The sequence below is a fragment of the Acanthopagrus latus genome, chromosome 4 (assembly GCF_904848185.1).
Source record: "Acanthopagrus latus isolate v.2019 chromosome 4, fAcaLat1.1, whole genome shotgun sequence".
Classification (NCBI taxonomy): domain Eukaryota; kingdom Metazoa; phylum Chordata; class Actinopteri; order Spariformes; family Sparidae; genus Acanthopagrus; species Acanthopagrus latus.
In genome coordinates this window covers 24951591-24976245 of record NC_051042.1, presented here as the reverse complement: position 1 = coordinate 24976245, position 24655 = coordinate 24951591, and the positions used below count along the sequence as shown (strand labels likewise).

Genomic DNA, 24655 nt, shown 5'->3' with positions numbered 1-24655 from the left:
GTGACTGTTAACTGCTGCTAACAGTAGCTGCTGTTAGCGAGCTAGCCCCGTTAGCCACAGCCCTCTTAGCTGACTCTGCCTGGGCTGGGAACTCAGAGGACAGGGGGAGGGTTGGTGTTTTCACTGCTAGCTGGTTAGTATGTTATTGACATAATGACACAAGTATGATTTCTCATTTTGTTCATCACCTTTGCTATTTTTTTTTTTATATTTACAACTTAAATTTTCAGAACAATTTTGGTTTGCAAACATTTCCATATGAGGACTCCTTATCACAGTGTGTTTTTTTGAGTTTTAACTCAAGAGTTTGCTGTTGATGTTCATGCCTCTTCCCTATCACTCAGCGCATTCATGCAGACAGCCAGAGACCCCCAGTAATGTAGACGTTCGATCCATGGACCTTCCTACCTTGGGATATACGCTGATCTACACCTGTCAAGATGGCTTCTATTTGGCGGGGGGATCAGAGCACCGAACCTGCAAAAGTGATGGGAGATGGTCGGGCAAACCCCCGCTCTGTAAAGGTATTCAGATCTTATCTTGAAAAAGCAGTGCTTGTATAAAATCAGCTGATGTTGAGCTTAATGTATAACTGGATGTCACATCCCATATGGTTTAAGATAAATACATATCATCACTCTGATTTTACTGCTATGCTCTTCTAAATCAGCCTCAGGCATTCCATGAATGCTCGGGTGATGTTTTATTGTTTGTTTTAAGAAATTCTCACAGTGTGGATGGCTATGAATGCTGTGATGTATCATAACAAAACAATCAGGTTTATAATCAGACAGGAAATAGAGCGCCAGCTGTTTTCTGCTTTGTGTTTTGGTTCATCTTTGTCTTTGGAACCCCAGAAGTGACAAATGTCAATGTTATGGTCAATTGGATTTTAATTTTCTACATTAATACTTTCTCAGTCTTGTCACACATTAAATCTGTCATCTTTCCAACCCTATCTATATTGACTACATTCTCATTAAGCCAATAAGCTAAAGTCTTTCCTGTTTGTTGTTTCAGTTGGAGTGAAAGTCAATCCCAAAAGCAGAGGCGAGTCAGATGTCCAGAAGAACAAGATTCGAGGTCTGCAGAATGAACTACAACACACACACACACATGATCGTCAACAAGATCTTACGGAATGACTCTTTTGGGAGAGTCTTCTGTCTTGTTTTAGATCTATAGGACAAAAGCTCAGACTCAGTAAATAAATCAGTGAAAAAGATTCAGTTGCAGTACCTTGTAATACCTTGTAAGTTTAAAGTAGGATTTTATAATCAATACATATATTTAGAAAATCCAGTGAGGAGAGACTAACACCACAAAAAAAGACCAAAGTTGTGTGATTTTTTTTCAATAACCCTGCAGCTGCTGAGTTTTTGAATAAGTCATAGCTGTAAGTGTGGGATTCAGACAGGCAGAGACCAACCCACTGGAGTAGTAAATTATGAAGGAACCAGAGGTAGGTGTGTTGTGTCTGTCTCTTGGCAAACACAAAAGGGGAATCCTAATGCTGACCCTGTCAAGATTTTTAAACTTAAGGTCACTTAAATGTATCCTTTTAAAGATAGTCTTTTGATGTCGCTGCTTACTCTTTGAGTCAGTGGTGATAGTTCAATTCTTTTGTTCTTTAAAATAGATTCAGACAAGCTTTAAGTTTCTTCCTGTTTTTGTTCCTGTGTCTCCATTACAGTTCCAGTTGACGTGTTCTCTCCAAATTCTGAGTGGAGTGGGTTTTACGAGTATCTGGGAAAGAGACAAGCCACCACATTTACAGTTACTGGGTTCAACACTACCAGTGGTAGAGTTAACGTCACATTACTGGAGACCAGTGGAGTGTCAATCAGACTCTCAGGTAAAAAACACAGCTCTTATGTAGAGTCATTCAAATTCATTTTACTCCAGCAAACTAAAATGTCATACATCCTCCAAAGCCAAACAGTCACCTTGCACAGCACTCAATCATAGATGCATATAGATCATCAGTCGTCCCTCTCTGGCAGTGTTAAAAAGCTGAGGAAAAACTCCTGGAACAGTCCCATCAACTGGATTTGCACTTAAAGTGAATTAGTCTATTGTGGGCAGGGACCCATTCTCAGTTTTGTGGAAATTTGTTTTGTAAGTCTTGTGTAATCTGATAAAACAACAAACAAACGCAGGCAAAAACATAACCTCCTTTGCTGAAAATGTACATGATATAGAAAATACTTTGCCCCTGTAGAGCGTACAGAGTAGATAACTGGTCATTAATATGTTAAATAATATAACATGCAGGTGCACTGGTTGGAATTATGAACCACCTGGCAGGTTATGTGACTGGGCCCCTCTACATCAGTGCATCTGCAGTTAGCACAGCAGTCTGAAGGGCCAAATTAAAACCTGAGTAACAGAACCTCCCACAGCAGTGCTCCGCCACGATGCATTTTAATTTTAATTCATGTATCCTGTAGACACATGGAGTTTATTATATGACTGGCAGGTTCACAAAACAGGTAAAGCTGCAGTGCTGAGTCAAAACCTCTAAAATAGTGCCCCACTGACACTGATGGTGCATGTTTTGACATTTCACAATCAATAGTTCAGATTGATCATGAAAGACGTTCAGCTGCTGAAAGAGACATGAGCTCTCTGCGAATAAAATGATGTCATTTTGAATGTGTGAAATTTCTTTCAAATTGACTTGTCATATTGAACAGCAACAGTTTCTATGTTGGCACTAAAGTTAACCAAGTAAGAGACATGTAGCTGAAGGGTAAATGTCACTTTTTCCCCACTAATGTGTCAGGTGCATGGTGAAGGAAATGTAGTATGAAAATTCAAAATGACATGTCTGCTTTTCACTATTTGTCAATCAACCTGTCTGTTTGCCTACCACTCTGTCTGTCTGCCTTTCTGTTTGTCAACTCCCATGGAGGCTTTGCCTCAACGTCTTTTTTATGTCAAGTACCAACACAAAGGTATGACACTGTATTAGTCCATTGTAGGTAAACAATGTATGGAGCTGCAGGAGAGGGATAATATTCCAAGAACAATACCTTAAATGAAACTCATAAATTTAAGAGAAAAAGACACACATATTCCAGAGATTTAAGTCACAAATTTACACAAAGACAACCTTGTCCCAATATTAATGCAAATGTAAAAAGTAGACACTGACATACTGTTAAGTTATGCCTAAAGAACATGTGCAGCCTCACTGCTACTGAAGTTTTAATTGGGATTCCATATAACAACCTTTTTTTTTCCTTTATCTTCTTTTATCGTTACAGCTTCAACGCTTCAATTTGATAGTTCATTCGTTACATTTATTTTATGTCAGTCATTACATGAGAAACCTTTGAAAGGAAAAAACAAAAAGAGAAATATGTAAGCACATCATTCAGATTATGCCAGGTTCAGGCACTGACCCCATTCTTTGTACCGCTCTATATATCTATTCACACAGGTACCTACAAGTCCGAGGAAAACCAACTGCTATTGAAGGTCTACCAGGTGAAGGGGCCAACAGAGCATTACCTCAGCAAGTTTAAAAATGACAACTGGGCGATGGATGGATATGTAAGACAAACTTACACTTATATTATTATATTGAAGCCTTTTAAAATGTAACAGGAAGAGAACAAATATGTAGAGTCTACAAATGATATTGAATTATTGCCCTGCTTCACTCTGTAAACAAATCATTTGTATGGTCCACACCAAATTACCCAGCCCACTCCCACTCTGGTGGATGGGATTTTGAGAGAGAGGTGTATTAAAATTCCAGTCAAATCCTCAGTCACATTATGCAAAACAGATTTTGAAATACAATGAACTCTAATTAGCATCTTTTCAAACAGAGAAAGGAACAGGTTTGCTGAGAAGCTTTTGTTTCCACATCAAGGGTGTGAGGAATTAGTTATTCCATAAAGTTACCACCATTAGATAAAGTTGCCAAAATGTCATCATAAGCCTGAAGTCCAGACGCATATCTATACATTTTTTACCGTGCACACAATATGGTTGAAATGAAAGTGCTGTCACTTTTCTTCTAGCCACGATGTATACTGTCTTTAACAAAGGGTGCTCTGATCAGGATTTTTGGGGCCAATCACTGATTGTTAGGTCATGTCATTGTCCGAACCACTTATCCCTTTCCATGGGGTTGCGGGGTGTTGCTGCTGGAGCCAATCCCAGCCTTGTCTCAGGGCGGGGGCAGGGTACTCCCTGGATAAGTCGCCAGTTCATCGCAGGGCCCTCACTAGTGAGCAATGTGGGGTTCAATATCTCGCTCAAGGACAATTCGATATGCAGCTCAGCCCTGCCCGGAGCTGGGTTTTGAACCAGTGACCTTCCAATCACTAGTCGACCTGCTGAGCTACAGATGAGCTACAGATGAGCTACAGATGTGCAGAATTGTAATTTCTTTAAGTCGACTATGAATGCATTCAATCATCTACATACATTTAGCATTCAATATTGAATGCTGAGAGTGTAAAGAAAGAAATACAGAGATAAAGTCAGCTCTGGGTGGTTCAATTTAGACTTTTTAACTTGGTTCAATGTGAACGTTGAAGCTGGGACTTGTGAAAATCATGTCTACAACTGGGGAATGGAATAAAAATCCGATCCTGTTTGAGGAAATAGGGTGGGAGGGAGGATCGGAGCAGGGGGATTGTAAAAGATAGTGGCAGGCAGGGACGGAGGGGAGCAGGATGTGAGAGGGAGGGAAGAAGACACATAGACAGCCAATTTATCATGTCACGTATGATGGAAGGAGTGGAGGAGGAGAGGAGTCAGGCTAAAAACTTGTGATTCCTGGAAACCAATCTTTTTACAGATATAAGATGAAATTTCAATTGTCAATTCGAGCGCAAAACATTGCTGCCTCAATCTCCAAACTAGAGATGGTAAAAAGGAGGGAGCGAGGACAGAGTGCAGGACGTGAAGGGATACTGCTGGTGAAGGCACTCACACTGACAGAATAGAAAATCCTTAACGGAAACAGTTGATTATTTGAGTACACCAAATTGATGCAGTTGGTTTGATTGATTGTTTTAAGCACAACAAATGACAAAATAGAAAATGACATTTTGTATGAAGTACAGTATATGATGTGTAGTTCAATCTATTAGACTTAACTGCGGCTATGATCCTCATGGATGACAACCTTAAACCGAATAGTGTGAACTTGAATTTGTCATCCACTTTCACAGGAAAGTAATTACATGACCTGTCTCTTCTTAAAATATTTTTTCACACTACCACCACACCTGTCACATACGTCCTACGATCGAACCTTAAGACATTTTTTGACACTTTGATTAAAAATATGTCTCCGTTCTCACAGTGAAATAAGAAACAGACCGTTAACAAAGAGGAACTAAAAGGAGAACTCATTAGAAAACTCCTGCTGTGGTTTTGGTCGACACGTTGTGGATCATCCGCACTACCCCTTCGTCGAACTAGCCTTTGTACCTCCATCAAAGGCTGTAAAATCATGTACAGCATCTCTCACTGTCTTTGGCTCATATAGAACCATATGTTTTGTTTTTCAGGTCACTGCAGAATCAGACCAGAAGACTTTTGTCTACCAAGGGCATATTCACAGTAAAGACTTTGGCAAGTTCCATCTGACGAGGCTAGGTAGGTCGGCCTGTAACTATCAGCACCAGTAACAACTGCAGCAACCTGCACAGCCTCAATCTTTGTAGGAAACATTGTCATTCTCATTGTGGAGAAACTCAAATATTTAGTTCAATGGTTTTGTTACTTTAGCGTTAAACAAATTTAATTTTGATCTGAGTAAACATGAGAAGTGAAACTCAAGTGCTCAGACTAATAATGCGAGAACCATCCATTACACTTGCACAACAGGGTGTTTGCTTGTAATGTGTTCATGCATGTGTGGCTTAATCTATGTCTGTATCCCCAGGCCCTGTAACCATGGCAATGGACCCGTCCAACCCCTACACAAACAGCAGCTCTGTGGCAGCAGCCATCTTAGTCCCTTTCTTTGCCCTCATCCTGTCTGGATTTGCCTTCTACCTCTACAAGCACAGGTAAGCTACTGTATATCCTCAGTGTAAATCTAGTAGAATACAAAACAATGTTTGTCTGTTTGCTTTGCCTGCTATCACTAACATTTCTGCAAAAACAATGTACGTAATGTTAAGTGCCCTCGGTCAAAAAGTAGTGGACAGCTTCTCGATCAGTTTATTAGATTATTGTTACTGATTTACCTGATGAATAAATGTAAATATTCACATTTAAAACACCCACTCTCTAACCAAGAAACATGTTTGTCACATTGTATTATTATCTGTCTTTTGGGAAATTGGACATCTCCAAGTGAGGGGCTGGCACCAAAACTTTAATTTGTATTTATCAGGACTCTGAAAAGTTGAAAGAAGCCAAAACACATTTTTAATCCCACATATTTTGTCCTACTTTCAGTCTTCAGAGTTAAATGGTTTTGGTAATAACCATGGAAGGTTTCCCCACACTATCAAGATTAAGGAGTTAATTGAAAAATAATAAATGCTTTCAAAGATGAGGATTAAATTTCTTAAAATTTAGACATCTGTATGCATCTGTAACAGTGGTCCTTAATAGTTGTGATTTCTTAAATTGGACCTTTAAGTGTCAAATAAAAGACAATGTTTGCTTTTAACGGAGTGTGTCAGAAAACCACTTTGAACCAAAGATCAAAACAATTCCTTGGAGTAAATCTGAGATGCTTTATAGATATCAGTGGTGTTTATTTTTATGTTTGAGGTGTTGAAATATTTCTGCTATCTGTTGCAGCACTTGAAGTATTTTAAAGTGGTTAATATGGCTTTTTGGGTTCCTTCAGAGGAAGAAAAATAGACAGCAACCTAACAAAAAGATAAATGCAAAAAAAAAAAGTTTAAAGTACCATTCAATAAACTCTTTTCAGGTTGAATCTTTTTTTCTTCACTGTAATAATCCATTAAACTGACAACCAAAACAATATTATAGTCTTGCACAGTAGTGTAAAACTTTTCTCTGTTTCCTTCCACGAAATCGCACTGTATTTCGAGATACAGGCTCTAATTTAAGGAAGGTGCAAATGAAGGGGCACGTGGAGTAGTTGTGCACCGACACAAAAAAGTCTGAATGAATGAATAGACTAAATTAACTAAGTAAGATATTTACAGTATTTACATGAGGTGCAAATAAGCATTGGGGTAGGTATTGTTCCTCAGCATCACCCAATAATCTAACCTTGTGCCAATCGTCCTTAATGGCATTAGAACCTGTTTACTGAATTTAATTTGGATGCAAATGAGATGAAAAATAACTATGTATTATCTAATTGGAGCAATCAGATGAGTAATTTGCCCATTAAAGTAAAGATATACTGTATATTCTTTCTTTATGTAATATCATTTGTTTGAGTCTTTTGTTTTAAACTGAACAGAGAAAATGTTTGATACCCCTTGTTTCCTACAAAAGACTATTGGAACATATTGAGTGGATGAGATAAGATTTTTTTAGGAGAACAGGCGGGTTTACAGAATTATTTGAACATAATTATAGCTCCAAAACTCGAAGCGCACCATTAAGGTTAAATGTGACTGACCTTTGCTTTTAATTATTGTTCCTAGAAAGTTCACAAAAGACTAAAGATAATTTAGAACTTTATTGAGGGTAAAAAGTCACCATTATATCTACTGTTGAAGACTTCCACATCAGGGATGTTCTGACCTCTGCTCTCCATTACAGTTTTATAAAGTCATCGTACTCATCAAACTATAGTCCTAATTACACATTAGCCTGTTGGCTTGTCATTGATGGTGACTGTATACTACAGTATTCAATCTGCAGTGAAACATGGTGTCTTGTATTAAAATGTTATTTATGGAGGAATCTCTGACTGTATGTCCAGGTAGAAACACATTTTGTTAGTTTAGTAACACTACTATCACATGACTTTTCACTGTTTTACACTACCTGCCTGCCAGCTTGTGCAGTGTGCAATGCTAGTGGATGTATAATAAAGCTGATGGTTGTATGCAGGACATTGTCTGCTGACACAGATGACAATGAGAGACCAAAAGACACCTGGGGGCCTGGCGGCAGGTAAGACTGACACTCATCTGGTTTCAAACAGCAACCAGACCTCCGCCCGCCGCCACATCCTCCGTCAAACTCGTCATCCCGTCTTTTAAGTTTTTGGATTTTTCTTCTTGCTGTTTAGTAAGGCTGCACAATTGAACAAAATATGAAATTCTAATTTCCTGAACCTTGTCTGACACTATTTTGTATTTCTGGAAAGTGAAAATAACGTGTAAAACAAGGTGAATATTAATTTCAGAATGGAAATGGAACAAGGAAGCTCCTTGTATCAGCTAAAAGTAACTGGGGGGGACATTTATACCCAGGAAGTAATATTCTTAACGCAGTGCAGCCCTACTGTGTCAAACAGCAGTAATTTAAAAGGAGACAGAGGGTGTTTTATTCTGTCTTTGATCTCATTGTCATCTCTCTGTCAGCATGATGTCATCAAGAATGAATACAGAATATTATCCTTTTAACTGGTCAAATTGAAAGTAGTTGTTTGTATATTTATTTTTGCTGTTTTTATGTAACACTTTTTCGCTGTTACCTGTAACTGTCATGACTTTCATCTTGATTTAACTGTAGATGCATGGTCATGTTAACTTTGCTTACATAATGGCAAGCCAACAGAAACGATTTCACATACCAATGTAATTCCTAATATGAATATCTTAAAGCAAAGTGTTTGTGTGTGTGGGGCGTGTTTATGTGTGTGTACACTGCAGTTTCCTCCTGCTTTGGCCAGCATGTCTGCACAATATCCGTAATACTGTCAAAGCAATTATGTGTACTGTTATTCATCCTACCAATAAAATTAAACTATTGCACCTACAGCCACAACGAGAGAAACTACCGCAGCGATTTGAACTAGTGCCACGCAGGGAGGTCTGCGGTGTGTGTCGGTGTGTGTGCAGTTTTGTAAAGTAATGGGTTGAGCATGTAGGGTAGGCTTAGTGACTCCCCAGGGTTGGATTTCTACCAGTGTGTGCACACACACACACACGTACACACACTCTTAATGAGGTCAGAGTCAAACAGCGTTTCAGCAGCAGCACTCCTCCCTGCTAATAGTTCCACAGGGTTTGGGAGTAAGTGATTATATCTAACTGGATTATAGGACCTGATTATCCAAAAATGTAATCTGTGACAAACAGATGAATTAGGAGAGGGGAGTTATATTTCACTGTGTGTCTGTTTGAACCCCTGCAGTATATTTCTTAAAATCCTCTTTCAGGCAAATGGAGTAATAATATATTCTTTTGCAATGAAACCGTTGGGTAGCATTTTCAGGATGATGGCAGGTAGCACGTATGTAGACACACTAACATTAGAGTAGCAGAAGGGCACTGTGCAGCTGAACCAGTGAAGCAGGCAGTTGTTATGGTTCATGTTCTCGCTCTTGCCATAATTTTCCCTGCAATTTGTAGATTTTTTACTAGAAACACGCTCTTACTAACTTTTGGCCTTTAATCTCAGGGGTAAAACTGCCAAGGAGCATGTCTAACGAGACAGCTACAGGGTTAGGGAAGTCTTTATTTAACTTTACTTTTTTGACTAGACATTTGTTTGAATTATGATGTAAAGAAAGTTATATAACTTAAAAATAATGAGGAAACCTATTACTATTAATTTAAAGTTTTAAATTAAATTAAATAGTCTGCCATTCTTCTAATCAGTTCCTGACTTTATAAAAGTAAAGTCAACTTTCAAAATTGAAGTGTAGAACACGGACATTCTGATGGTTACTAATTGTTGAACTTATGCATTCTTAATTTCCCATGAACACCTGTGCTTTTTAAATTGGTCATCTCAAATAGGACATCCAACGTGAATTACAAGCAGGTATATGCAGACTGGCCTTTTTAAAAAAAAATATTTTAACTTTTTACACAAATATAAAAATGCCAGCTTTTCACTTCGATTCAAATAAGTTGTGTCATCCTGCAGTCAGCTGAAAGCTGTAAACTTAAAGCTTCGTAAGGGCAATTTTAAAGACTTGTGGGCAAAACAGCGGCAAAGAAAATGTGATTCTGGCCTGACAATTTCGAATTGAATATTCCCTTTGGCTCTGGTTTCATTCACCAACTTTACATAATAACATAGAAATGTATCTGGATCTTTAACTTGGGCTCATTGCCATTACATCTGACAGTCGTTGTCCCAGAAGATCAAGCAGCTGAGCTAATCACTATATAATAGTGCAGACTTGTGTAGTTTCTTACTTGGCTCAGCAGTACCCATTTTGCATATAAAGATAAATTATGACAGGATTTAGCACATGCTATCATCAGTAGTCAATATTAGTTGTGTAAGGAGTGATATCAAAATGACCAAAATATATCCCTCTTGTTAACCTGCCATCCTCCCACTCCATCTTCTAGTAGCAGAGTGTGTGCAGAGGGGTTATTTAGCTGATATTTTAGTTCAATCTGCCTGATTAATTGATTTTTACTCTTACTGAGGTTGGTATGAGATAGACGTTAAAATCAATGACGCTGTTCATAGTCCATAATGGTGAAGTAGTAGATGGATTTGTAATTGCACCTTTTTTCCCCTGTAGAGTAGTATCACCTTCATGATCAAAGTGACAGGTAGCAACACATAGTGGATGGGGGAGCGAGAGGATCACAGAGACACACACTGACTCATGTAGTATTCCTATAATATTTCTATGATTATTCAGTAGCGTCTGTGCTGCTAAAAATATACCCCCAGACCAAACCACCTCTGACACAAGATATTTAAGGGAAGACATGACTACAGATTTACTTTTTTTTTATTTAGGGTTAGGGTCATCATCCATGTTAAAAAATACAACCAATCACCTACTTGCTGTAGTTTGTGTCACTGTAAGATGACTAACCATATCATTTTGTGTCCTTGGTGACAAATATAAGCAACTTAATCTTGCTTGACTAAACTGTCTATAAGTCTGTGGTTATTTGTCATTTAGTGTTTAAAAGCCTGCACTCATTTGGTTGTAATGTGATTACCTTTTAGTTTTAAAATGATATCTTTGTGAAACCAAATATCTGCCATGAACATTATCATTCCTTCTTGTGTTTTTCAGGACACGTCCCAAGGTCCAGTTCAATGGCTATGTCGGCCATGAGAGCTCCAATGGCCAGGCGTCATTTGAAAACCCAATGTACGACACCAACATGAAGCCCACTGAGGCTAAAGCGGTTCGATTCGATACCACACTTAATACAGTCTGCACTGTGGTATAGTCCAACAAACTTGCCACAACCTATACAGTGGTTCAGTCCAACCTCCCTGTCGCAGTCTGCGGTGTGGTTTCACCAAACAGAGAAGAAAGAACAAGCTTAAGATCTGGACTCGTCACTGTGAGCAGCCTGTGTTGTAATATGCTGGTCCTCCATCAGCATAATATGCACAGTAATGCAGCTCTGCTCCACCTCCTACGTGACCATGGTCATCACCTCTTCTGGTAGTCTGAAAGTGCAAAGTTGGAACCAGTGAACAAGGGAGTAGACAATGACGACATGTTGTTGTTCAGGAGATCAATGCTGAGACCAGAATTCTTCTACGGCAATGTGGCTCGAAAAAACACAGAACGATGGTACAACTAATTGAACTTCTTCCAAACCATGCTGTCAGTGCAACTTCTGCAAAATTCGATCCCACCAACTTATGAAGGGCCAAAGTCGCACGGCCACTTTAAAAACCCGCCAGTAGTGGTTTGCCCAACCTAACCCCATACCCCACGCCAAATTTGCACAGTGGTATAGGCTAACTAACTCCCCTGCTGCAGGCCAGACATGGGTTCAACCAATGCTAGGTTTTACCCTCAGGGGAAGCACATAGACTATTCCACCCTCGAATCCCCTCAAGATATCAAATACTGATTGGATGGTTCAGACATGTCAACACGAAGAACCATCATCGGTGCTGGACCAAAAACCTCCCACTGGATTTCCATCACGCTGGACTTGACAGGACTGAACTCTCTGACAGCTTACACAGTCTGACTGTACAGACTGGTGTAAAGATGTCAACCAAATGCAGTGACAGTTTCAACCGGACCAATTCCTTTAAAGAAAATTATCCACGTCACGGTCAAATAACAGTTGCAGATAAGTTTAAAATGTTTTAGCTTACTTGGAGAATGAGGATGGTTTAATAGAGGAGAAAATCACAGAATCAGATGAGTTGAGTTGTTGGATTTCCAGATAAGTTCCTGTGATTGTCCTTGCCACTTACTGTATTGCCTTTTATGACAATGTCTACTAACAGTATTTGGCAAATGATTAGGCTAAAACATGCCAAATCAAGAATTTGCAAATGATATTTTCCCCTGGCCAGTAGAAGAACATTTGAACTAGTTCTAGACAAGTTTTGGATAATTTCAAATATTCTATAGAATTACTACACACTTAAAATCAGTGCTATATACAATATTCCACACTAGCACTCAGCAGACTATGCTGAACCAGAAAACCAATTGAGTTGCCGGGCCGGTGTACACAATGGACTGGTTTTCCAGAGGCCTGTCTGATACAATCAAAGAGTCAGACAACTGATTCTTGTTCTTGGACTAGCCAGGAATCTGTGCTTGGTGGCTGAACAAGTGGAAGCCTGGAGGCAATAAGCTGTCAAGATCATCGACTGCTGCAATCAGCTGTGGCCAAATCCAGGAAGTGATTTGTCTTCTCAAAGCTGCGGTCGGGATTATCAGTCAAGTTATGACTGATTTCTTTTCTTTTTCTTTTTTTTCTTTTTTCTTTTTTTACTACAGCATACTCTCCAGCCACACAATCGGAAGTAGATCAACAAACAGATTAACAGACAGATATTAGACAGACGGACACAGACAAATGGAGGGAAAGACACCTCTGTCAGTCGTGCTGGAAAAGAAAGACAAGGACAGGTTGCTATGAAAACAGAGGCATATAGTTGTCTCTGATTGTCTCTACTGGCATTTTTCTTCAGTGAAGATATTGATGAACAGAGTCCATGTTCAAAAAACCCAGTGGCCCCATGGGACTTCCCAAACCACTGCTGCTGGGGACCCCAAAATATAAACTTTATATAAACTCTTAAACCGCACAAATTTTGCACTAGTGTGTTTTTCTGACTGGGTTATGAAAAAAATGAATAATTTTTGGGTCTGAAGTGGGTTTGAAAAATGAGTCATACAAAAAAGAGAATTTTATTCAAAAACTTCTATCTTTAAAAAGACAACAAAATGACTAAATAAATACAGGGTTACAGAGTGTTTGTATATACACATTTATATTTCACGCTCCCTGTTAGCAGAAGGTGTGACCACATGCTATACCGTTGTTTCTTCTGTTGCCATGACTACATACGAGCCAACCAGATAGTTGGGATCAGTTTACCTGTGGACCTCCAAGCTTCTAGTGTCGCATAATGACACCACTTTTTTGCCATTGTTGGAGCAGTGGCTGTTTCTGAAAGATCATACTGACTACTGCCATTACTGTAAAATATATACAGAAAGGCTCACATCCATAAAATGTAGTGTGGTCCATCTGAAACACTGGTGCCATGCTGCTGGTTTTATTTTCAGCCATTAAACTTCAATATAATTTTCTGAGATACTGTATAGTTCTTTTAAACGCGTACTAAATAGTACACAAATATTAAACAGTATTTCAGTATGGGCTCATTTTTCTTTCTTGGTCATGTGTAATAGTAGACAGTGTAAGCTTTCAGAAACAACATGTGACAGATTCTCTGACTCTCTTTAAAAAGATGTGTTGTGTTTCCACGACTGCTCACATTATCACGCATCATCTTACAACCCATCTGATGCCCATGACTCTGTTTCAACACACCTCTTTTAAAGAGCTCACAGCGTACATGTGATCTGTTGGAGAATCGGTCATTTAGGGCAGAGGACAAACTGATACAGTATGAAGACAACATGCACAATTACTGTTGTCAACAGTTATCGCCCCATGGAGCCCCTCCATTGTTTGAGAAATACCTCGTGTGCAGAGAGTAAGTTACATCCTGCTTATAAATGCTGGAACCTCACTGCAACAAATACACAAGCTTAGCGAGTGCGACCTTGCATTCAGCTTATTTCCTGGTGATTGAAGTCAAAATGCGCTAACACCCATGAGTCTGCCGGATCCAAGAAAATTCACCTGTTTCGAATCACTTGCCAAGCTTGTTATTTCGCGCAGTGTCCTCTCAAAAATATTTTTATTTTTTGAAAGATGCTGCACTCGGTTTAGTTCACAGATGTAACTGCTTTCAGTGTGTGTCTTCAGGCCTGTTTCTTGTTTGTTTATTCACGCTCCACGCACACACATTCTAGCATTAGGTTTACACTTCAGGCATTTGCTTTAACCTGCATGGATTTTATTGTCCAAATGAATTGTCATTTATGTTCCACATGTTTTCAAAGATCCAGTCTCAGTCCATCAATCTGTCATACCTACAAACAATACATCACAAATCCATTCTTTTACACATATGATATCAAATGGTGGGTGTCAAAAAATGAAAATGTAATTGATTTAGTCCATGAAACACATTATATGACACATGCTATGTTCCAGCTGGAGACTCAATTTGCAGTGGATGTAGCCCAGAACTTAAATACTGAAAGAGAGAAAGAAACATTTGGCATGAGAAGATTGTCACATCTAACTATTGTGGAGTAACTGGGAGTGAATTAACAAGAAAACTGTGGTTTCTATTTACACTTTCAGCTCACTTAATTGAAAATCAGTCTACTCCAAAACCTGAAGGTCGCAAATGAAATGTCCTGAAACAGTAGTGATTATGTTCGGAAGCTTGAATACGGGATTTTGCTGCTATTATCATATCCATTGTTAGCCTGTCATTCACAGCCTCACAGTGTCAGGGTCATGGACACTCAGCCAGAAACACATACACAATAAAGATATGCAGATGTCTGTACAGGCTATAATACCGACAGTAGTTACAGAATACGTCAAAATAGATGACATATTTAAAATCTCTTCACAGAAATAAACTAGACATCTGTAAACAACAGCTGAGCATCTGCTCACGAGATAGTGAGCCTCCTCTCCTTTTATTGCTGGAGTGCACCCAGTGACTCAGTTTTAATTGATTTAATTAATTCAGCTGAGACTTCCTATGGAGTCAAGAGAGCATAATAGCACCTGCAAATTAGAGGCTGCAAAGGTTTCCACAGGCGTAATAAAAGGTCTCATTTTTAACAATTAATGGCACACATCTGATCTTCCAGTGTGCCCAAACAAGAACTTCTACACTCTGCCTTTTCTCCCTTTTCCGATTTCCCTGTTTGCTCGGGCATGTAAAGATCAGAGTGGTGCTGCAGCGGTTAGATTTCAGATCTTGTATACCTGCAGAAAATTGAAGAAGTGCAGAGTGCTTGACTCAGATATGGTGTATCAAGGTGGAGGTGTAGACAAAGTCAGAGTCAACACAGCCCTAGATCGCCAGATTAGTGTGCCATAAGTAACACAATGAAAGAATGTATGTTGATAATGTGTTTAATAAACTTAATGTAGTAATACATCTGAAAAAAAGATGCTTATCAGATGGAGGATCCTCTGACAAAATCTTACTAGAGTCTTATTAGGAGTCTAGTTTGTGTTTCAGTTTAGGGCTGTGAATATAGTTTGAAAACTAATACACTAGATTACTCTTAAACAACTTAAATATTACATTTTTTGATTCAATCCATTAAAAAAATCTGTTTCAACAGAAAAGTCTCCAAGGTCAGAGAAGTAGTACTCAAAAAGGAGACTGCGGTTGAACTAATGATAGGGATATTAATTTAATTGAAAGGCATGCAAATGATTTAATGTGCTAGAAAGTCACTCCTCTATCCAATCTCCTGTATTTCCTCCAACATACAAATACTGAAAAATAGGAGGCCTAAGAACCCTGATTAAGAGCATTTAATCAGACATGACTGGGCATGATCTGACAGTGAACTGTTGGTCACTGTAAGATCATGTCCTGTCATGTCCAATCACTTTCGGCTTCCTCAGTGTTGCAAATTTTCTAACAAAGGACCCGACTGGTGCAATGACATCATCTTGTTTGGTATATCTCTTTTGTTTATATCTGTTGGGAAAAAAAAATGGGGGAACGACAACATGGAGGCTGCACATTCTGTATATGCTGATACAGAGTGGAACAGTGATTTATAGCAGTACAAGTCTCTTCTGAGTCAACATTTGAAAGTGAGATGCACTTTTTTCCTCTTATAATGACACATTCTCTGACACATCACAAAAAGTTTGATGATTCTCTCTTCACTCATTACTTTCTGAAAAATAATTTGTCTCGAAGTTTCCACATTTGTCCTTCATTTGGCGCCGTCAGCAGTCCCCACTGTTTTTAAAGTGCGACAGCTGGCTACAGGTTGAAAAAAAAATGATAAAACTACCCTCTAAATTTTAAAATGCCAAGGTTGTTTCAGCTTCTGAGAGTTTGCACAGTTTGAGGAGAAGTTTCCATATTCGTCCCTCACTTTCTCTAAAGTGGTATTGTCAGCAGTCCTCATTGAGACAAAGGGGCCCAGATTGCCGCAAGCTTGAAAAATCCCAGCTAAAGTTGTAAATGTCACACATTGCCTCTCCACATAGTGTAGCATGGCAGATTTTTTTTTTTAATTTATTTTTCTTCCCCTCTGTGGACTCTTAAATACAGAAAAGATTTAATGCAGATATGAGATGCATCTAAATTACATCAAGATGGGGTCTAATCACTGGTGCAGATACACCCACAGAGGACTGCAGGGTGGTGGCAGTAAACTTGTGTTTGGAGAGAAACTGCATCAGACATTTGTTCATATGTGGCTCAGCAGCCATACAGACCTATAGATAGATATTTATCTGCTTGATCTGTATGGCCAGATGGAAATCTTACCTTCACGTGCGTGTGTGTGTCATACACACATCCAGTATATCTGGGCTGCTTCAGGTTTCAGTGTGTAGGGTAATCGAATTTAGACATTCTGTATTCAGGGGCTTTGTTTCACCTTCTTCTCCATAGTCTGGATAGGACAAACTTCTCATGTCATTCGTTCAGCAGTACAGCTTTGTAGAAAAATCTACAACCTTGTGTGTCTGAGCTGAGCGTGAGCTGACTACAGCCCCGCTTCACCGATCAGTGCAAACGATGAATAATTGTCATTTCGGCACATGGCAGCTTGTAGACTGGGACACCACAGATATTAGCGGCATATTCACACGTTACGGTGACACGTTCTCAGCAACACATATTGCTTATAAATGTGAACTGAAGATATCATTTTATTTTTGTTCCAAATGGCACAGAGATATGCCACAGTCATCGTTGATGTTTTCGTGTTTTTAAGCATCACAGTCGCCGCCATTCTCGCCACCGTCACCTCTCGCCATCATCATCATCATGTGCTGCTGAACTTGAAGTAGGTGCAAAAGAAAAAAAATTTTTTGTACAGAAATCTATTTTTTATGGAGAATTTGTAAAAAAACAAAACAAACAAACAAATTATTAAACATGCTGTACTTTTTATGATTAATGATGTAGGTACAACGAAATCTTGTTCATTAAAGTCAATGTTTTTACTGTTACACGCCATGTAAAAATCTATGGTTCAAACTGAGTATCAAATATCAAAAATGTCATATAATCTCTTTTGTCCATTACGGCTGCTTTTATACAGGAACAGGAAACCTCGCAGGGACCCGGAGTTAATTCTCTCCATGCCGCAGAGACACTTATCTCTGGGGTCACACCTGTGAAAACATTTGCTATTCACAATCTAAAACACTTAAGTCTTATAAAACGACGTGTCAGTTCCAACTCCTCTACAGAATATGTGTCTTCTGATCTTCAACATTTTTTCAAGTGAGCATCCAGAAAAAAAATAGTCCATTATGTAATGTTACATCAATTTAAGGCGGCTTCTTACTCGGCAGCTGTGCCCTGAGAGACGCCTGAGCATTGACAATTTCTCACATTAAAATATCTTGTTTACGTTCCTTTTAAAAAAAGAAAGAAAAAAAAAAAGATTTCAAGTTGCACACATACATGGAACATAACAAACACCAGATGTTTAGTGTTGTAATGTCATCAATAGTGATCGTGGATGGGGTTGAAAATGACACTTCCTTTAAAAGATGGTGTTTCTTGTGTAACAGCAGCCCTTGTGTGGCTGATCCTAATGTCTATATCTGGGAGAGGGACGACTTCCACAGGCACAAAAGATTTTGGATGACTTTACCCCTTTATGGCCCAAAATCTGACCTCATGTCTGTCTGAGCCAGGAGGAGTCTGTTCCTCCTGGCTCAGACATCCAAGGGTTTTGAGTGGAAAAATGAAAATCGTGGTAAATTTAGGCTCTAGCAGCAGCATTAGCAAATGGGCAAAGTTTTCGGAGGCTCCTATATTGACTGGTGATACAAGACTTTTGAATTAAAGGATGGAAAGTGACACTTCGCAGTCTGTCCATGATATCGTTTGAGATAAACAACATGAAGTGTTTATGAATAGTGAACAACAGATAGGCTACTGTATGTAAATGCAGCCTCACAACCTGCTGTTAAAGAGACTCACAGTTTATCTATCAGCTATTTTGAGAACATTATTTGAGAATAAAGTTTTTGATACAATAACTTCTCTGCAGTAACAATGTTTCTGTTTGATGAACTAGTCCTGAGTACTATTCTGTTTGGGTTGAATGAGTCAGCCTAGTGTCTCAGTCCTGGGTGTGCATGATTTCTTCCCTTTTCTTCCAGGTGCCCCAGTTTTCCCCCGCACAGTCTAAATATATACTGGTCAGGTGAGTTTATGTTATTGTTGGTGTAACCCTCCAACAGACTGCTGGCCTGTTCACAAATGACCCCAGTCGTGAGACAGGATATACAGGTTCACTAAACAGTGAGGAGCACCGTAATCCTGACACTAAATAAAGACAATCTATTGCATAGTAACAGAGTCTGGCTCTGCATTGTTTACACTAAGTCTTTCAGTTACTGAGAGCAAACAATGTGACGAACCTGACAGTAACTTTGGGGGTCGGTGTGGATTATCTCACATGATACAATTTTGTGGAATAGCAGAAGTGGCAAAAGTTCACACATTGTATGTTCAGGTAGAAGTAAAGATAGAAAAAGAGACTTATTCAGCTTCTTTACACAAGTAAAATCTGAAACATACTCAAAGTGAAAAGCTAACTGCAGGTACAAGACACTAACACGTTTTTTCTTCCTGTCATCCTCCCTCACTGTCTTATTCTGTCCTGGCTACATCAGCCATGGATGATATGCACAAAGAGGCTGACATCAGTCTCGTGATTTTGGGAAGGCAGCATGCAATGATCCAAAATACAAATGATGAATAATGCCCCTCAAATGTGTTGGAGCTAAAGAAACAAGCCTGTCTTGGAAAAGGTGAGGATTAGAAAGTACAGATCTTATGTCAAAATGAAGGGAGTAATAGTAAAAAAGTTGTCCAAAACTTAAAGTACTGATATCTGAAAAATCTGCTTTAGTACAGTTAAAAAAAAGAAAAAAGAAAAAAGTGTTTGAAGCCGCCTACAATGATATCTCCATCCCTACATGCACACCATGGTTAGACTTCCTTTTTTATTATTTCTTCTTTTTTATGTAGAATTTTGGACTTGTGGGTGAAAGTTGGTTTTCTTGTCTGGACTGTCAACTTTACCAGTGTGTTCCCATGGTTACACAGGTTAGCCGGAGCCGTCTGGGACCATCAAATCAGATCGCAGAGAAAAAACTGAAAACACGCAATACACGCAAGTAAAGAGATTCCATCAGTGACTCATATAAAAAGGAGCGAGCCAGAGCAGCGAAGGGAGAAATCCGCGAGCGTGTGACTGGTTGGAAACACCGGGGCAGAATGATGACTTGTAACAGCTGAAGCTTTATTTATACAGCACCTTACAAAACGAGGTTACAGGCGGGTTCACTGGAGGATTCGTGATGAAACATTCCAAGGCTTTAACAAGGAGACGGAAGTGGAAGACATGAAAAGCAAGTAAATTCAAATAAATGAGAGGATAGTGACATAAAGAATAACTGAAACGAAATAAAAGCCAATCTTGATATAAGGTCAGAACAGAGCTGAAGCGATATTGTCTCTTTGAGTAGCTTTAATACTTCCTTCCACCCCACTGACCTGCCAGTCTATCAAACATCCATGTAACATATTCACATTGCAGTCGTTTAAAGGGGTCCTGTTGTCTCAGCAAAGCTCTTGAATAGGAGATAGAGAAAAAATAAATACCACATTTGGAAGAACGCAGCTTTTCTCCAGATCAATGAGGAGTTTTGAGGAAATGCAGAAATGCCTCAGCTCAGCTGGAGGAAACATAATTATCCCCATTCACAAGCAAGATGTCACATCAGTATTAACACGGGTGGCTGCAGGCTTCATTTTACAAAGTGGCGACCAACAGTGCTTTGAGACAACATCCCTCACATAAAAGTGTTTGTCTCTTCTGATAGAGGAAGGAGAACCGAGGGGAAGCAGGGATAGACACGTGGATAACAGAGGTAAGAAGGGGACACTGAGCAGGAAGCGTCAGTGGTGTCCACACTCGAGTAAAATGTATTTGTCCTGCCAACTTATTCACCTGTAAGCATGTTTCCACTAAGTAGACATTCACAAGTTAGAGATGTTAAAATGTTCACATATGGACCGTATTCACTGGGACTTTCAATGCTGGCTTTGAAGTGAGAGATTTGAATGTGGAATACTTTAGTCAGGCTCTACAATGACGATATCTTATTTGCACGTTATAGTTGTTTACTGGCATGAACAGCAAACACTCCAGTCTTAGCTACCACAAACACTACAGCCTCACTGGTTCATACATTGTTGTAAGCGTCGTTGACAGCCATGTTTTGTTTTGTTTTTGTTTTGTTTTTTTTGTGTATTTTTTGCTGCGCAATGTAATGTTTTAGAGTACAAAGAAGAGGAAGGGGTTTATTTTACTGGAAAATAAACTGGTCTCTACATATATAAACTGGTCCTCCCTGAGCCTGCCAACTCCCAGAATGAGGAAAGCAAGCCGATTCCTGCATGGTCTCTGCAGCCCACCCACTGGTAAAACAGCGCTCCTACAGGCTGTTCAGATTCTGCTCCTGTCGTTACGTAACGAGTCATTTTCATAGGCCGACCTCCTCTGCGCGGTGACAGGAGATATCCGAGAGGTGAAGTTTGGTGTGTAAAGCGGTAAGCTAGCAGTGTTCAACAGTGTTGTCGCTCAGAGTTAGACACACAAATTGTTCTGTTGTTGTTCTACAGATCAACAGAAGAGACAGTGGTTGCGTTTCATTTTTAATGACAACTGCCGGCTACAGTTCGTGTTAGCTTGTATGTGTGTGCTAACCACTTCACATCGGACTGCTTCAGTAACGAGGGTCAGTACAAAGATGGCTTTGTCTCAACACTGACCCTCGTAAAAGGATCAGAACCAACCATACCGGACCCAGCAACTGCACCTGAGCCACAGGTAAGTGTTGCCAAGGTTTGATAGTAGTTACAGTTGCCTAAGAGTATGATGAAATCAGCTAGAAACTGCTAACTAGTTAGCTCCGCTTCTGTCTGATATGTAATGGCATTTGAAGCGAGTTTGAAGTTAATAATATTAGGAGGGAGCTTGGTTGTCACAGTATAAAATCTAGAAACGTGCAAGAGACTGTACGAACAGTGTCCAAGAGTTTGGAGACTGTGTTGGAGACAAACACAGCTTTCGCTATCTGTTAGCCATTAGCTACCTGGCAGTAACTGTAACAACACATACGAACAAACTAACATTATTTAGACACACTAACCATTCTGAAATGTCCTGCTGCAACTGCAGAGTCTGTACTTCTTCAGGAGCCTCTCCTTCTGGGTCCGATCCTGGGTCAAACTGGTTTGGTTGAAAGACAGCATCTCTGTGAGCCATAGCATACATATATATATACATCTACCATAACTTTAGCGCATGCTACCGCTAGCTTAAAAGGCATCATCTTTCTCAGAGTGGCGTGTAGCAGGCAAACAGGTGTTGATGGATGGAAGTTATTAGCATTTAAAGGTGCAAGCACAGAAACAGCCTGCTGTCAGGAGAGCTCACTTGAGTGAATTTTAGACAGCTGAAATTCAGGACCACAGATGGGTTTGAGCCAATTCATTTTGAATACAGTGTTGTTGGACCTCTGACAGCTGTGTGAAATTGATGAAAAACAGTTTAATATGGGACCTTTACAGTCCTGTATAGTTTGACTCAAATGGATGTTTGCAGTGATCTGGTGTGGCTTCTGAATCCTCCCTTGTTATCATTAACAGGAAGTGGAATTTTGTTGTGAAGTTTCCTTCACAAAATGGTTGTTTTATTGTCAGCTCGCACACAGAAAAGCAGACTCCTGTCGAAGACTATGACTAAAGATTGCAACACTTGTTTTTTAGTTCAATGGCTTGTGACATTGGCCCTGACAAGTGTGTAGGTGTAAATGAGTTTGCACATGACAATATTCTGCGTCCGTCAGCGCTCATGTGCTCTGTAAACTGACCTGGCTGTCGCTGTCCGTGGTGCTGAATGTTGGACAGTGTGTTCAGCTGTTCATTGTGTAGCTTCATATTCTGTTTTACCTCAAACTTCTCTATGAACCTTGTTGCTCCTTGTAGCTGCTTTATGAGCAATAAGTTATAGGTTTTGACCCAGATTAACTTTGCCATTACAGAAAAAGTTCTCAGGAATTTGACTTGGTGAGCTTTCTGTGCAGTGTTATGTATATTTTACATTAATGTGGAGAGGTACTGTAACCCGCCGCCCCGTGGAGAGATCCCTGACAAAACCCACCAAGACTGTTAAGACTGTTGCAGGTTACTCGGTTGTTTTTCAGAAAGTTACCTGCAAGGACATCACACTCCATCAACATAACACATGGGAGCTAATTATTACCACGAAACAGGGCTTTTATCCACCAGCCATAATACAAAGTGGTGACATTTAGACAATTACTTTGTGATAAGAAATACTGTGGGAATGCAAAGTCCATCCCCGATGATAGCACGCCGTGGGCTTAAAGGAAATAATACTGCAGTACGAAATTAAAAAATATGAGATATATCATCCGCTAATTAAGAAAAAACTGTTTTGATTGATTAATTAATAAGGAGCTGCTATCAGTACTATTTTGAAATGTGACAGCTCTGGTGGCCCCCTTTCAGTACGCTTTTCTTGCTGGTTTCTCATATCCCCGTGACAAAGACGGCTTGGCAATCTTTCCGACTCCTTTTCATGGAGAAAGAGAACAAAAGAGACATGAAACTTTATAAAATCACAGCGTCGTTCTACTGTCATCATTCATCATTTCATCATCGTCATTTACTTACCTTACCTACATACTTCACTTGATTTTTTTTTCCTTTATCATCTCCGTGATCTCAGGGTAGTGTGCGAGGGCTTTGGGTGACAGATGGGCTTCACTGATGCTTTATTAAACTGATTTGGTATCGGAGTGAACGAGACGGGGAGACACTTTGTAACATGCTCACATTTGCACTAGCTTGATTGCCCACATGCTCTCCGTCTCACGCAGACACGAACACACCGATGGACTGACCGCGTTTGTTTTATCTTTAAAACCTCTGCCTCCTACAAGAAGTATGGACAAAGGAGTGAATAAAAAAGGGGGAAGAGACAGGCAAAGTAAGACTCTGCCATTCATTCTCACACAGTCATGGCGACCTGGATGAAGCAGATGGCACAAAACCTCTTTCTCTTCGTTGTCTCTGTCATGGTTTTTTCACCTCTGTGCCCCCCTCTTGTTTACTCTCCTGTTCCCTGTCTTCAGATCCGTTCACTCTAACCTCCTCTCCTTTTTGCTTTATTGTGAAGATTTTCAGTAATGAAACTACGTCTTTTGTTTGTCATTGTTGTGACTTAGCAGCAGAAATCACGTACTGTGCATTTAAAAGTATTGATAGCCGGAGAACAATTGACGGTGAAGGGTAAACTTTTCCACAGAGTGGACGGTCCAGAGCTGCCAACTTTTACAGCGCAGTCAGCAGGCTGTGCTGTGATTCATCAATACCATTGAACTCATGATGTGCCGCAATCAAGTTTGTGCTCAGAGTTATCTCAAAATGGGGCAAAAGATGGATGGGATTGTCCCCTACACATTTATCTCCGTACGTGTTCCATAGGCTACTCTAGTTGTCTCCCACTGCGTCACACAGCAGTGGATGAAATGCGGATGGAGCTCAAATTCCCTGATGTCGATCTGATTGGGGCCCATTATCGGGCTGATATCAAGTCGTCTGGGGAGGCTTTAAGTGACTGTGAAAAACTGTAAACAAGAGTGAGCCAGTCTGTAAGTCATTATCAGGGAAAGGGGCTCCAACATCTGTCTCTTGATATCATCGCAGATTAGAGCCCTCGCTGTGTCGGGTTTTAATCTTTGGCAGGCGGGGGTCGATTTAACGGGAGAACTTTATCACCACGTGGTTTGCTGTCACAGAATTTCATTATTATTGGTTTCAATGGAGACTTTTAGTATCACATCTAAATGCTGTTTCAGGGGCCTTTTCACACTGCCAAAAACCATATCTTGGGGAAACACTGAAATGC

General features: G+C 39.7%; 1 protein-coding gene across 7 annotated transcripts in view; it reads left to right on the top strand.

The window, feature by feature from the left end:
- The window catches only part of LOC119017738 (CUB and sushi domain-containing protein 1-like), a 405003-nt gene extending 386913 nt beyond the window's left edge, over positions 1-18090 (top strand). For 6 of the 7 annotated variants that reach the window (XM_037094672.1, XM_037094678.1, XM_037094676.1 and 3 more), the window contains 8 exons: positions 345-524; positions 1021-1083; positions 1694-1855; positions 3446-3558; positions 5538-5625; positions 5915-6041; positions 8023-8085; positions 11135-18090. In XM_037094672.1, the coding sequence (XP_036950567.1) occupies positions 345-524; positions 1021-1083; positions 1694-1855; positions 3446-3558; positions 5538-5625; positions 5915-6041; positions 8023-8085; positions 11135-11294 (956 nt within the window). In that variant the 3' untranslated portion in view covers positions 11295-18090. The remainder of the gene's footprint in view (positions 1-344; positions 525-1020; positions 1084-1693; positions 1856-3445; positions 3559-5537; positions 5626-5914; positions 6042-8022; positions 8086-11134) is intronic. The other variant, XM_037094673.1, reaches the window with a different exon arrangement.
- The last annotated feature ends 6565 nt before the right edge of the window (positions 18091-24655 follow it).